This window comes from Mustela putorius, unplaced genomic scaffold (genome assembly GCF_011764305.1).
Source record: "Mustela putorius furo isolate JIRA1106 unplaced genomic scaffold, ASM1176430v1.1 tig00000129_pilon_pilon_pilon, whole genome shotgun sequence".
Classification (NCBI taxonomy): domain Eukaryota; kingdom Metazoa; phylum Chordata; class Mammalia; order Carnivora; family Mustelidae; genus Mustela; species Mustela putorius.
In genome coordinates, this window is record NW_025421290.1 from 51,239,580 (window position 1) to 51,249,358 (window position 9,779).

General features: G+C 65.1%; 1 protein-coding gene across 2 annotated transcripts; it reads left to right on the forward strand.

Moving 5' to 3' along the window:
* Positions 1–2,399: 2,399 nt before the first annotated feature.
* TRMT61A (tRNA methyltransferase 61A) lies at positions 2,400–9,097 on the forward strand. Of its 2 annotated transcripts, none has more exons than XM_045074268.1 (4): positions 2,400–2,525; positions 3,028–3,387; positions 5,705–5,971; positions 7,876–9,097. In XM_045074268.1, the coding sequence occupies exons 2-4, from the start codon at positions 3,057–3,059 to the stop codon at positions 8,133–8,135; spliced, it is 858 nt and encodes a 285-aa protein (XP_044930203.1). In that variant the 5' UTR covers positions 2,400–2,525; positions 3,028–3,056; the 3' UTR covers positions 8,136–9,097. The 2 variants fall into 2 exon arrangements, with proteins under 2 accessions (XP_044930203.1, XP_004754686.1); XM_004754629.2 differs by lacking the exon at positions 2,400–2,525 and adding an exon at positions 2,543–2,680.
* The last annotated feature ends 682 nt before the right edge of the window (positions 9,098–9,779 follow it).

Genomic DNA, 9,779 nt, shown 5'->3' on the forward strand with positions numbered 1-9,779 from the left:
GTCATTCTCAGAGTCTGTCCTCAGAGGGCAGTCAGGGTATGGGCTGCCCCGTTGGCTCAGTGGGGAGAGCACGCAACCCTTGATATTGGGGTTGTGAGTTTGAGCCACATGCTGTGTGTAGAGATTATTTAAAAATAAAATCTTTTGGGGGCGCCTGGGTGGCTCAGTGGGTTAAAGCTTCTGCCTTCGGCTCGGGTCATGATCTCAGGGTCCTGGGATCGAGCCCCGCATCGGACTCTCTGCTCAGCGGGGAGCCAGGTTCCTCCTCTCTCTCTGCCTGCCTCTCGGCCTACTTGTGATCTCTGTCAAGTGAATAAATAAAATCTTTAAAAAATAATAATAAATAAAATAAAATAAAATCTTTTTAAAAAGGAGGCAGTCAGGCTGAGCATTTCTTCCTCTTTGTGCTCTGTCCCTAGTTCTGAAGAACCAAAGGGGAAGCTGCTTGGGGTCAGGAGAGGAGTGGGAGCTGCTTTGGGGTCAAGCACTCTGAGGCAGGAGGCTAGGCTAGTCAGAGAGGGGAGGAGCTTGGTCCCTGCCAGGTGCAGCCTCCCCCAGTGCGAATCTTCAGCTTCTCCCTTTCCCCCAGAGTGACTCTAACCCTTTTCTCCAAGGTCTTTTTCCTGCCTGCTCTCACCTTTATTCAGACCTACCATTGGTTCTCTGAAGTCAAGATTTACTGGCTTTACATTCCAGTCCAACTGTGGACCCATTGCCTATGTGACCTGAGGCAACTACCTAACCTCTCTTGAGTCTGCATTTTCCCATCTGTAAACTGATCCGCACCCCCGCGCAGTCCCCTGCTCCATAGGATTGTGGAGAGAGTTTAATATGATGAGACTTAGCTGGGCTTATACAGAATCAGTTCTTGTTAGTGAAGCCTCAATATGTAAACTCTGCCCAAAGCAAGGTGCCCACCTGACCTGGGTCATCAGCTGGAGCTTGGGAGAAGCTGGTGCTTTGAGGACACAGACTGAGGGCTGGGGCAGGTGTGGATGGGACAGACGGACAACTCTGGGTAGGCTGCCTGGAGGAAGGAGCTGGGCCAGCCAGTTACGGACAGAGGCAAGTGGGAAGTTGGGACCACAGGAAACCACGGCGGAGTCACCAAGTTCTAATTTAGACTCTTAGTAGGCGCCCAGCCCCAGCTCCGTACTGCAGCTGAGAGGTTGAGGAAGAGGAACCCCCAGAAGTTGAACGCTGACATCTCCCAGGGGAGCGATTAGGCGGTGACTCAGGCAGGTGCATCACGAAAGGAGCGAAGATCACCTGGAACAGAGGCAGCCGCAAATGGGGCGGCTGGTCTCAGTGCTGGGAGCAAGGGGCAGAGAGGCAGGGAGACCGTGATGAGACACACAGGCACCTGATCCCAGAGGAACATGAACCACGGGGAATGGGAGGCCGCCTAAGTCCCCTTAACTTTTTACCACCCCCCAAGGAAGGTTCCCAGACCGAGGTCCAGCCAGGGCAGGGGCATGGTGGGGGCAGGGTGGGGGCGGTGGACCTGAGGTTAGGCAGGGGTTTCCACCACGGATTTTGTGGGATCCATGGCAAGGGCCACAGACCCTCTGGCAGGCCTGGCCACTCCCATTTTGCCAGGCAGGAGCTATGTGGGCCTGGGGTGTGGCCCGGGGGTCATTGCTAGCTGGCCCTGGTTTAAGCCCTGACTCAGCCTCTGGGTAGCAGGGGTCGGCGGGAGAGTCTCTATCCCTTTCAGGCCAACAGGCCAAGGCCTGGCTGCTGGAAGCTGGGAGACGCAGAAAGGCGTCCCGCGGCCCCGTCGTGCTCCCTCCCCCACTGTCCACCGAGGAGCTGGCTCTGAGTCAGCCGGGCTGAGACAGAACAGGGCTGCGCTTCCCTTTTCTGGCCCTCGCCTTCCCGCTGCCCAGCCCCCAGCCCCCGCTCAGGCCGCTCGCCTGGGCCTCCGGGACCCCAGCGCGAACCCAGCTCCTGCGTCTCGGCACCACCGACCTGCCCCTCCCCTGCCCCTGCCCCTGCCCCACGGCTTCGCTGCAGTGGAGGACGTGCCCGCGGGGGAGCCCGGGCCCGGCCTAAGGCCGTCGGGACACCTTCCCGGACAACCCACCGGTCTGCAACGCCACTTTCCGGAGTCCACCCCGGGGCCCGGTCCGAGGGGCTCCCAGGGCGGTCCCGCGGGCACCACGGCCGAGGCAAAGCGCCTCGACGCGCCTGGGCAGCTAGCGAGGGCCGGCCTCGCCGGGAAGCCCAGCCCCGGTGCCCGCCCACGGCAGCCCGGCCGCGGGGACGCTGCAGCCCCCCGAGGGTCCCCGCACGAGCTTGTGTAAACAGGGAAGCCGCCGCGGACGGAAAGGCGCCCAGGAGGCGCGCTCGGCGGCCGGGCGGGGCTGCCCGCGGGTCCCGGCGTCCCGCGAGGGGGGCGGGGGCGCGGGGGGCGGGGCTCCGTGACGTCATCGGCGGGCGCCGGGCCGGAGCCGGAAGCGTGGAGCCGCCGTCGCGGCGGCACGTGCGGAGCGTCCGGGAGCGGCCCCCGCCGCGCGAGGCGGGTGAGACTGTGCTCCGGCCGCCCCCGCCGGGTGCCGACCCGGCCTGACGCACCCCGACCCCTCCCGGGGCGCCCTGACGGCTCCTGCATCCCCCTGAGAGCCCGCTTGGGGGGAGACAGGGAGGGGGGCTTCGCGGAATGGAGCCCGGCCTGGAGGTGACCGCGCAGACCAGCGGCCGCTGCCCCGCGGCGGCCGGGCCCTCATCTCGCCCCCGGAGCATGGCAGCCAGTCGGCTGGGCTCCGGCCCTTGCTTGGTGGGAAACCTTGGGCCCGTCCTCCGCCGTGGCCCCGCTTCCGTTCCTCCCTCTGTGATTAGGGCCGGTGACTTGGGCCTCGTGACCCAGACCGAGGAGGGTTTAACCTGTCCAGCCAGGGTGCAGCCAGGGACCGAGGCAGCCGCCCCACTCGCACCGCGGGGCTCTGGGCCTCACAGCCCTCGCCCAGATTCCAGGTGCACCCTCCCGGCACCTTTGCGCACTCACGTCGACCCGCTTCCTCCCAGGTCCCAGCCACCTGCCCGGTCGCAACACCATGAGCTTCGTGGCCTATGAGGAGCTGATCAAAGAGGGTGACACGGCCATCCTGTCGCTGGGCCATGGTGCAATGGTAGCAGTGCGCGTGCAGCGTGGGGCACAGACCCAGACCCGGCATGGTGTCCTGCGGCACTCCGTAGACCTCATCGGCCGCCCCTTCGGCTCCAAGGTGACCTGTGGCCGCGGTGGCTGGGTGTATGTGCTGCACCCCACGCCTGAGCTCTGGACCCTGAACCTGCCACACCGCACGCAGATCCTCTACTCCACCGACATTGCTCTGCTCACCATGATGCTGGAGCTCCGGCCTGGCTCTGTGGTCTGTGAATCCGGTGAGTTCTGTGGGCTACCTCAGTTCTGTTTCTAGAAAAGTGACGTGAACATGGAGATCCGACCCAGCATCGAGACAGCCTCCAGCCTGCCCTTCCTGAGGACGGTTGTGGGTGCTCCGCCTGTCTCTTGCAGGAAGTCTCTGGGGGGCTAACTGCAGGGAGTGAGACGGGGTGGAACTGGTTAGGAGGCTGACGCTGTGACCTGAATGAGAGTTGATGGGGCAGGACCAGCGCTTTCTCCGCCAGGAGCTGGTGTTCGGTGAGGGTCCTGCCTGCCTTGGTGGGGCAGGGCCAGAGTGCCTCTCGGCTCTGGCCTGGCTGCCGACTGCCGTTGCCTACCTCTTTGCTGACAGAAGAGCAGGGAGCGCCTGGCCTAGCAGTCCCTAACCACCCCTTCCCGGAGGGAGGCCAGAGCTGCTCTGAGGTGCTCATTGTAGGTAGGGAGACTGCCTCAAGCTCATCCTCGGCCGGCAGCACTGTACCAAGTCCGGGGCCTGAGGTCCGTCTTGGCCCTTACACACACATACATACACATGGGCAATGGGACCAGCTAGGACGGAGATTGAAGCATACACCGCAGCCAGGAACAGCCCAGGCACGCGTGCACCTAGATTTCCAGCACGTTCGACATGGGCTGCGCAGCTGGGCTCCAAGGTCACGAAGTTTCCACCAACTTTCCAACTTTCTGAGGACTCGAGGCCATCTCGCCCTTCTGCATGTGGACAATTGGATGGTTCCTGTTGCCCAGCCAAACACTCTGAAATGGGAAGGGTCAGAGGGTGGGCAGGGGCTGGGCAGTGGCCATCTGCTCATCCGCAGGGGACCTGGGGTGATGGTGGCGGCAGGACAGTAGGACTGCAAGACGGTGCCACCCCCTGCTACTGTGTGTGTGCGGTGGGCATGCTTCTGGGCTCTGCTGTGCCGGCCCCTGGTCTAGGAACTGTGGGTCCGGCCCTGAGTAGCACAGGTCGGGTTTCTGCTTCCCCGAGCAGGGAGTCAGCCCAGTGTCACCATTTCAGTGCTGAGTTGATTGTCGTAAGGCTGCACGTTTGAGGGCGACTCCCAGGGGTCCCTCCAGCTGGTTTGGTCGGGGAAAACTTCTGACAAGATGTTCAGCTGGGAATGATGAGGAGGCACTGCCAAGAGCCGAGGGAGAGCGTCTCCCTACGGGCGAGCCATGCCAAGTGCGGGCCCAGCAAGGAGGCCCGAGTGGCCAGAGCAGGCAGTGAGGTCAGACGGCCATTAGGGGTCGGACCCTGCATGGTGTGGGGCGGGGAAGGCAGGTGTGACTGAGGTGAAGAGACCCTGTGCTGTGTTTGAGGCGGGATAGAGGGCGGCCGGGCCAGCTGGTGGTGGTCACCCCAGGCAGCGGGGTGGCAGGGTGGGAGTGAGGGGAGACACGAGTGACTAGTGGGTTGAATGCTGGGTGGAGAGGGGCACCGAGCGCGCTTCGGGGTGTCTGGCTGAGCTCTGGGCGACTTTGACTGGGCTGGGAAGGCTTGACAGGGAGGGGTTTGGGATTGGAGCGGGCCCAGGTTTGCTCTTGCTCCTGCTGAGTGCCGGTCAGCTGTTTGGGGCAGGGTGGGGGAGGCGTGTGCACTGGACACTGGGTAGGAGTCTGGAGGGCAGGGACATGGCCTTGCAGCGTGTTCATCAAGGCTGGCATCTGAAACCACGGGGGGGGGGGGTCATTGTGGGGGTGGGGCCGTAGCCCCGCTGGGGGCTGCCAGGTAGGAAGTCCAAGCTGAGGGGTGGCTGAAGGCAGCTAAGGAGTGGCCAGAACAGGTGGAAGAGAACCAGGGCACGGTGGCGGGGAAGACTGGCGCCGTGTCGCCAGGTGGTTGCCGTGTCCCAGCTCATTGCCGTGAGGCCGCGGGGAGGAGGACAGCGCTGCCCCTGTGTGGCGGACGTGGGTGAGGGGCAGAGGGATGGGCGGCCTGAGCGGGCCAGGAGCTGGGGGAAGGGGCTGGGGACCCGCCACCGGGTGGAGGGTACGGGACAGGCCCGCGCTGCCCTGTCCACTCTGTCCAGACCCTGCCTCTGGCGTGGGATTGGGTAGGGCTGCCACTCCCCGCCCCCCCAGGCCCAGGGCAGACTCAAGAAATAAACCCCAGCTCCTGTCCCCACCCAGCCCTGGTGCAGCCCCAGCTAACCAGACTCTAGGCGGCCGGGACCTGACGGGCCGCTCTGGGAGCAATGCCCCCAAGTAACTGGGATCGTCTGTCCCCGCGGGGCCTGTGTGGGTCTTTCAGGGTGAGGGTGGAGTTCTTTCGAGTGTCCCCAGCAGGCCCGCCTGACATGCGTGCCGTCCCGTCAGGCACTGGCAGTGGCTCCGTGTCCCACGCCATCATCCGCACCATCGCGCCCACGGGCCACCTGCACACGGTGGAGTTTCACCAGCAGCGCGCGGAGAAGGCCCGGGAGGAGTTCCAGGAGCATCGGGTGGGCCGCTGGGTGACGGTGCGCAACCACGACGTGTGCCGCAGCGGCTTCGGCGTGACCCAGGTGGCAGATGCGGTTTTCCTGGACATCCCATCTCCTTGGGAGGCCGTGGGCCATGCCTGGGACGCCCTCAAGGTGGAAGGTACAGTGCGGGCTCCGGTGCGGCCCAGGGGCTAAGCTCTTGGGCTGGGCCTTGGGCCACCTGAAGTCCAGAGGGGTCAGAAACCACCAGGCCACGCAGCCTGGCCAGGCCAGGGCCCCTTTTGGCCCAAAATAGGGGTGGGTCAGGCTGGCTGAGGACTCAACATTGAGGTCAGCCCATGAGAGGGGAGGTTGGAAGGAGTAGGGTCGGGGAGAAGGCAGCCCCGGCTGACCCTGCCCCTTGGCCTTGTCCCACTCTCGCGCGGACGTGAGGTCTGAGTCTGCCGGGGAATGTGGCAGCTCCACCTCGGTGAGATGTGGGGCCCATGCCAGGGAACATCTCAGGGGTTGGAGGTCAGCCCCTGACCCCAGCCCTTGCCAGTAGAGTCTCCCTTCCCCCCAGCCACAAGCCGGCTGACGGCCCCTTTTAGGGAAGATGCTGGATGTGGAGGCGGGAAGGTTGGCTCTTTGCCAGGGAGGAGCTGGTGAGGCCCTGGGTTTTTCCCTTTTCTGGAGAAGGAGCCGGCCCAGGCAGGGCCCCTTCCCTCCTCCCTGCTGAGTAGTGCAGCCAGGAGAGCAGGGGGGGAGCCCAGGGGGCCCCCGGGGAAGGGCCGCCCCTCCGAAAGAGGTGCCAAGGCGCGGCTTCACGAGTGAGGGGCTCCAGGCAACGGTTCCCAGGGGGTCCCCTGTTGTGACCGTGACCCTGGGTTTTGCCAAGGTGGGCCTCGCTTCCCCACACCTGCATGCCTTCCAGCTTTGCCCTCAGGCACCATAGTCCCGGGTCCCAGTCCCATGGAGGCTGGAGCCAGCTGCCCAGCCTGGGCCAAGCCCAGGGGGTCACACTCTTGGGCCTTCTTCCTGTCACGAAGCTTCCTTCCTGGTGGCTGGCCCTGGGTGCCATCTATCGTCCCCATCCCCCAAGCTCCTCTAAGCTCCCTCCTTTGGGCTCTTGCTGTGTCTGATCTTGTTGGTCCCAGAGGCTCCCAACTTACTTGTGGGCCTTGCATTTTCCAGTGGCTCCCCTGCCTGCTCTGTGCAGACCCCCACGAAGGGCCGTCCCCAGGCTCTGTGGAACTTGGGCTGGCCCGCAAGCTTGGGCCCTCGCCTGGTGGGGCCTGTTTTCCTGGTGGTACGCATTGGGTCGGGTTCCTTCTTGGGGATGACCCTGCGCCCTCCCTGGGTTGGCTTCAGACTGCTCGTGCCTCCTCCAGGCCCACACCTTCTTGAAGACCTGTCGGGGGCGGGGGGTGTCTCTGTCCCCAGGTGTGGCTGACCAGGCCTCCGGGCCATTTGAGGACTCACCCGGCCACGTCCCTGTCCCCGCCGCAGCTTCCCCACACCCTCCCTGCTAGGAGAGGGATGTGGGCTGGCCCTGGGCCAGGCTGAGGGACACCGCGGGTGGGCCGTGGTGGGAGGAGGCAGGAAGGGCTGTCAGCTCCGCCTGCACCCTGTCATCCTCGGCCGTCAGGCTCCGCTCGGAGTAGGCGCCTCCTGTTCCCCCGAGCAGGTGACAGCCTCTAATTTCCCATGACAGCAGCAGCTCCCACCGCCTGTGAACCCCTTCCCCCGCTGCTGCCGCACTGCATGGCTGGATCTGTTCTGGGAGGGTGATCTGGCGGCTGCCAGGCAGAGGTTCCGCCCTGACCCCTGATGGGTGGTTCCTCCCGGCCCCAGGCCTTGGCTTCCTTGTGGAAGTGGAGGGTAGCGGTGCCCAAGTCCAGACGGAATCAGGGTCGTGGGCTCGCTCTAAGCGGTCCCTTGTACGCAGCTCCAGGGGAGCTGCGGCCCCACCGTGGTCTGGGCCCACCCCTGCCCCCCTCACCCCCGCTGCCCCGGGGACAGTGGGGGGCCCGGCCTCCCCCCTGCCACCCCCAGCCCTCCAACCCCAAGCCTGGCTCCCCACAGGTGGGCGCTTCTGCTCCTTCTCGCCGTGCATCGAGCAAGTGCAGCGGACCTGCCAGGCGCTGGCCGCCCGCGGCTTCTCGGAGCTCAGCACGCTGGAGGTCCTGCCGCAGGTGTTCAACGTGCGCACGGTCAGCCTGCCCGCGCCCGACCTGGGGGCCCACCCGCACCCCGACGTGCACCCCTTCCGCAGCGGGACGCCCATGAAGGAGGCTGTGGGCCACACGGGCTACCTGACCTTTGCTACCAAGACCCCGGGCTAGTGGGCCTCCTGCCAGGAGCTGCGGGGAGCGGGGAGCTGGCCACAGGCCGCCTTATATGGTCGGTGAGCCTGCTGGGCCTGCCTTTAGACGGACCTTGGGGCCTGCAGCGGGCGGGGCAGGGCCTCCCACAGCCTGGTTCCCTCCCTGCAGCCTCTCTGGAGAGGAAAGCCTCCGGCCCATCAGCCTGCTGGACGCCCCCACCCCCCGCTGCTGCTCTCTTGCTACAGAGTCTCCTGCTCTTCTGGTTGTTGAGACCAAGGGCTATAGGTGGTGGGGCCCGGGTCTGACCACTTCCCAGGTAGCCCCAAACTGGCAGGGAGCAGGGCTGGAGCCAGGAGGAGGAGGACCACCGGGACTGGGGGCCCCCAGAGCTGATTGTGCCCGGCTGGGGGCGGGAGAGGTAGGCTTTCTAGGTGGCCTCAGGCCTGAGCACACCCCCATCCCTGTCCCCGTGAGGTGCCCTGCAGGCCAAGTGGGGGTGCCCTGTACCCCCTCCCATGGAAGGGAGGGGGCCCTTGGCAGCCCTGCTCCTCTGCCGCGCTTCTCTCGCAGCTGGAAGTGCCTTCCGTGGCCCCAGTCCAGCCAGAGCCCTGGCGTGTTGGTGAGAACAGCGCCCACGCGGCCAGGACCCTGAGGGGGATGGTGAAGTGCCTCAGGTAACCCACCCAGCCCTCTCAGAGCTGTTGGAACCCCGGCTGGCCAGCCCCGGGGCTGCTTGGGTGCCTCTGCCCCTCACAGGAGTGCCAGGGGCACGGGGGGCGCATCCGGGACAGAGGGCAGCAGCCCTGGCTGCCAGCTCTGGGCCGAGCGGCCGGCATCCCCGCCTGCCTCGGTTGCATGAAGGGCCTGAGCGTCTGCCCTTGGCCTCCCCCGTCCTCCAGAGCTTCCGTTTCCCCCATTAGGACAAGAGCCCCAGGGAAGGTGCTGGCAGGGGGGCTGGAAATAAACACTGTTGTCTCGGCCATGCTCACTGGTCTCTTCGGTGACCCTCACACCAGACCCTTGTTCCCCAGTGCCAGTGTCCAGGCTGGACCTCCCCACACACAGCCCCTGCCCCCCTGCTTCCTCTCCCTGTCAGACAGCAGCCTGGGACATGATGGACAAAGGGGCAAGTGTGTGGCCACCCCCACTCAGCTGCAGAAAGGGCCACTTGTCCTAGTGAGGGGGAGGGGGGGTCTGCCTGTGTGTGTGTGTGCGCGTGCGTGCTTGTCCTTCTGTGTGTCCCAGAGCACTGGACCCTGCCTTCACGGCCCGGCCTGGCATGGCATTTACAGCATGGACCGCCTCTTGTGCTTCTGGAAGGGCCTAGAACTCAAGAAGAACCCCCCCCACCCCCTCCAAAAACAGGCCTGCCCTTCCAGCCCCAGGCCTGTGAGTCCTCGCAAAGGAGCCGGGTGGGGTGGGCCTGCTGGAGGACTGGGCTCCTGGGGCAGCTTTAGAGGCCTGGGGGGCCTCCCCTCTCCTGCCCAGGCTCCTGACAGGAACCGAGTCCCATCAGAGTTCTCTGGGGCCCTGGAACCACCAACCCAGTGTTCTTACACTCGTCCCGACCTCTGAGCAAATGCCTAGCTTGGGGGACAGGAGGGACCTGTGCCTTGGGCTGGCCTTGAAGAAAGCTGGGTGAGACCCCTGGCCCAGGTCATA